This window comes from Cherax quadricarinatus, chromosome 82 (assembly GCF_038502225.1).
Source record: "Cherax quadricarinatus isolate ZL_2023a chromosome 82, ASM3850222v1, whole genome shotgun sequence".
Classification (NCBI taxonomy): domain Eukaryota; kingdom Metazoa; phylum Arthropoda; class Malacostraca; order Decapoda; family Parastacidae; genus Cherax; species Cherax quadricarinatus.
This window is the reverse complement of record NC_091373.1, coordinates 6,671,268-6,676,267: the sequence shown is the minus strand read 5'-3', so window position 1 is coordinate 6,676,267 and position 5,000 is coordinate 6,671,268. Positions and strand designations below refer to the sequence as shown.

The window sequence follows — 5,000 nt, the reverse complement described above, 5'->3', positions numbered from 1 at the left end:
CGAGGTGGTGGTTCCTCCATTACCTCCGCCTCCTGATCCCAGGGCGCAGAGCCGCATCCCAGCGCAGCCCTCCAGCGTGGAAAGCGCCGAGAGTGTGAACCTGATGGACCTCTCTATTGATACGGAAGAAAGTGTAGTAAGTTTTGACTTAGAGAGTCCCCCTACGGGTGAGCAGACTATGGACGTAGAGTACAATGTCGTGCCGTCACACCCCAGGGCAACAGTGACTCCCCTCGCCTCCCCTGTGTGGGCAGCAAACACACTCACCTCAACCTATCACCCAGCGTCACCCCCGGGGGCCATGAATCCCTCTAGAATCCCCACCATCAGCGGTTCCTCACCAAGAAAAGCCTCCCCCACTGTCCTCTCTCCCGTAGTAGTGAGTATGTCCATCGTGGGAGGTATGAAGCCAGAGGACACGCTGCCGCTGCTGGATATGCCTTGCGACGTGCCCATGAACACTGGGGACACAGTGCCCCTGCTGGGGTCCTCCCTTGACGAGGACTCTATACAAGAGCCAAGACCGAAGGACTTCCGGAACATCGTAACGTTAGGACCTCTGCACCTCGCAAAGCAGTCGATGGTGCAGGAGCCTTCAGGTATTTGCTCCTTCGTCAGTTCCTCCGTCAGCGAAAACGCTTCTATTACCAAAAGCGTCCTGCCCCCTGGAGGTAAGACGCTGCCACTGCTGGGGTTGTCTCCAGCGTCTCTAGGCTCCCCGGGGGCTGGACCCCAGGAGGGCGCTCCAGACAGACCCGAAGTAACCTCCCCAGCACCTCTCTCCACCCCAGATCTTCGTGTTGACATGTTCGAGGCTGACTACCCCGGAGAGGGTTGGCTAGCGGGTAACAGCGACGATAACATGGAGGTTCGATCCCCGCCAGTCCTACCCACTGGCTTCCCGGCCATCACGCCCGAAGACCTCACGCCCGCGGAGCTTCACGAGTTCGATATGAAGTATGGGTCGCCGCATCACGCGCGATCTCGCTCCATCAAGTCCTTAGCGCGTCCTACTCTACTGGCCCTACCTCTAGAGAGACCGAGACTCACGTCCCTCCCGGTTAATGGCGCAGACGACGACGATGACGACTACTATCGTCTCAGGCACTTCTCCATTACGGGTCGGCGTATCGTCAACCGCGGCGACTCGTTCAAGTCGCGTCGCACGCGATCCAACACGAGCGTTGCCTCTGACGCTTCTAGGTGAGTCTCTGTGACCTTACTGGTGTTTACCTGAACGAATCCCCTCACACACACACACACACACACACACACACAGACCTGCTTTACCCTGCCTTTTACTCAGACTGGTGTAAGAGCTGCATGATATTGTTGTTGTGCATTGTATTCCGTGTTCTGTGCTTCTGTTCTTTGGCTTCATCTGCCCCCAGTTCAACCTTTCATTTTGGATATCTATAAATTTAGAATGTGAAGGAAAAGACAGTGTGATCATCAAATTTTCATTGCGAAAACATTTCTCTCTGTGTAAAACGTAATCAAGTTGCTGACTTGATAAAGCCTTACAGGGGAGAAACGTTTGCCCAATAAAAGCCTGCTTTAAAACTGCGTGTTTTCGTCAGTACTGTCTCTAATATATGCATCTTGGTTTCTTTGGCATGTTCGGGCCCTGTATGGGCCAGTAGGCCTTCTGTAGTGTTCCTCCATTCTTATGTTCTTAAAAGAATGAGCAACAGCATGAGACTGAGTAGTCACTATTGCATGCATTGTCTGTGATGAACTAGAATATATATATATATATATATATATATATATATATATATATATATATATATATATATATATATATATATATATATATATATATATATATATATATATATATATATATATATATATTCATCCAGCATAGGCGGTGAAAGCACCACATTCAGGAGATTTCCTTCTAGCTGTTCCCAATTCCTCTCTGGGCACTCGACTCGATCCACAGGCTATTCGAACTGATGTTGCTCTTCGCCAAGCCGCCTCCATCCTCATCGAATATAGGTGTATTTGCGGCAGGGCGACAGCTGATCAATTCGGACTTCATGGTTTCGTGTATCACACAGGAGAAGGGAAGTATGCTAGACACGAGGAGGTCAACGACATCACAAAGAGAAGCCTCGCCACAGCCCGTTGCCCAGCTGAACGGGAACCCCAGGTGCAGAGGTTTGACGGAAGTCAAAAGCGTCCTGATGGAGCCACTATGCTACCCTGGAAGGATAGTAAGCAGATTGCCTGGAACTACACCTGTGCCGTCACGTTGGCAGACACCTACTTGCCATACTCTGAAGCTGAAGTGGGGAAGGGGGGGGTGCCGCCAGTTGCAGGAAGACCCAAAAGACCCGAAAATATGAAGGCTTGCCCCCTTGCTATAACTTCATCCAGTAGGGTCGGAGACCCTTGAAGCATGGGGCAAGTGTGCTCTAAAATTTCTCAAAGAGCTGGGTGAAAAACTCATCACAGAAACCAAGGACCACAGGGCGGCCAGCTTCCTCTTTCAAAGGCTGTGTTGCGATCCAGAGGGGATACGCCTGCAGCATTCTGGGTACGCGGCTCACCGCTGGGGAGCCGGACAAAGTATTCGAGAAATAGCTCTGAGATCTTATTTATGTTGATCTACTCCCTATTGTATTTTTGTCAATGTATTTTGTCTTTAAATAAAGTCTACATGGAATATGGAATGCAGGGGAATGGGAGGGGATGTAACAGAAGACAATATTCCAATAGCTCCAGGGAGAACCTTGAGTTTATACTTTTCTCTGAGGATGAGGGTCCCCAGCACAGTTTTAGAGGTGCTACGTCCTTCCCACTACACACACACACACACACACACACACACACACACACACACACACACACACACACACACACACACACACACACATATATATATATATATATATATATATATATATATATATATATATACATATACATATATATATATATATATATATATATATATATATATATATATATATATATATATATATATATATATATATATACATATATATATATATATATATATATATATATATATATATATATATATATATATATATATATATATATATATATATATATATATATATATATATATATATATATATATATATATATATATATATATATATAAATATATATATATATATGCAAAACAACCACTCTGAGAAAATAGAGAAATTCCAAGCGCTTTCGTGACTACTCACATTATCAAGGAACTATGAAAGTAAAGCATCCAAGGAAGCTACATTTTTGGGCAAATGTAGATATACACCATTTTCTTGGAAAATTAAATAGCTTAGCCCATTCTATAAACTTTACTGTTGAGTTTGAAGAAAATAACTCATTGCCTTTTCTAGATGTTTTAATTATTAAGGGTAATAATGAATTCAAATTTAAAATTTACAGAAAACCTACAAATAACTGTTCCTATGTCCACTATTATTCCTCGCATCAAGATAGAGTCAAACTGTCTGTTTTCTCATCAATGTTTTTGAGAGCTTTACGAATTTGTAGTCCTGAGTTCATAGATGAGGAAATATCCAAAATTAATGAAATAGGTAATGATTTAAAATACCCAAGAAATGTAATTGATAAATCTTTTAAAGTTGCTAGAAATACTTTTTACAATCCAAAAAGGGACAACCAGCCTTATTCAACTAAAAATATGTTGGTTCTCCCTTACCATGAAAACTTGGTTGATATGCCTTCTCTTCTCAAGAGTTTTAATATTAAAGTTGTATTCAAAAATCTTGATACAGTAAAAAAACTTTTGATAAAGAATTCCCCCCCAAAATGCTGATGGATGTGTCTATAAGATTCCTTGTAAAATTTACGATAAAGTTTATTACAGTCAAACTGGTAAAAATCTCAAACTAAGATTAAAACAACATAAATATAGCATTAGAACTGGACAAGATTCCAATGCTCTATTTATTCATGTAAGAGATTTTAACCATCCAATTGATTTTCAAAAAGTTGAGAAAGTAGTATCAAGCAAGTCCATGGTCGACAGGAATATAATTGAATCTTGTTTCATAAAAAGCAGTTTTGACAATAATATGAATATTTCCTTTGGTTTATATAAATTAGATCCATTTATAATTAATAGAATTTGGGAAGAATTTAATAATACACTGGACAAATAATTTTTAAATTTTCTTGGGTAGAATAGTTTGTGGGGTTAGTTGTGCAAAGGACCTATCCAAGTTGGGTCAGCGCGCGTCAGGTGTTTAACCGTTGTGGGATCTGATAGTGAGGTGCCGGCCTGACCCCTTATATAGCTTCCTTGGATGCTTTACTTTCATAGTTCCTTGATAATGTGAGTAGTCACGAAAGCGCTTTGGAATTTCTATTCTCTCAGAGTGGTTGTTTTGCATATTGCGATATCACCTGTTTTCTGTGATCTTATTGCATGTATATATATATATATATATATATATATATATATATATATATATAAGACAAAGCTGTTAAATTTCGTTTGTGGTAAAATCGTGGGTAAAATGAGAGGTATAAATCTTGGCAGACTTACATTTACATTTAGAATGCTTATCGTTGCTTTCCTGTTCTTTATTAACCTTGAATTCCTGCGGTATTTCTTGTCCAGTTTAGAAGACCTGGTTTGAGACCGGGTCGCGGGGACCATGATCCACTGAATAATTTATGTAGGTATAACAGAATTAACTCGTTTAGTTTGTACCTGTACTCGTATATACTTCCATGTACTCCCTTGTACTATCGTATACTCTCACGTGTTGTCGTGTACTCTCAGGCACTTAAATTCCTTTGTACTATTGTGTGCTTCCTTGTACTCTCATGAGCTCCCTTGTACTCCGATATGCTCCCACGTATTCCCATGTACTCCCACGTACTCCCTCTCTCCCATGTTAACTTGCAGGAAGGTTTCTCTTCACTACAGAGAGAAACGTAGTAGTGGAGAAGACAGGGAGAAAGGGAGAGTACCGTGAAAAGGAAAAGTCAGAGATTGAGTA

At 41.6% G+C, this 5,000-nt stretch overlaps 1 protein-coding gene across 3 annotated transcripts in view; it reads left to right on the top strand.

Annotated features, from left to right (window-relative positions):
- LOC128702922 (uncharacterized) overlaps nt 1-5,000 on the top strand; it is a 236,143-nt gene that overhangs the window by 131,148 nt on the left and 99,995 nt on the right. For all 3 annotated transcript variants that reach the window (XM_070102579.1, XM_070102580.1, XM_070102577.1), the window contains one exon: nt 1-1,203. This exon is cut by the window's left edge. In XM_070102579.1, coding sequence (XP_069958680.1) covers nt 1-1,203 — 1,203 coding nt within the window. The remainder of the gene's footprint in view (nt 1,204-5,000) is intronic.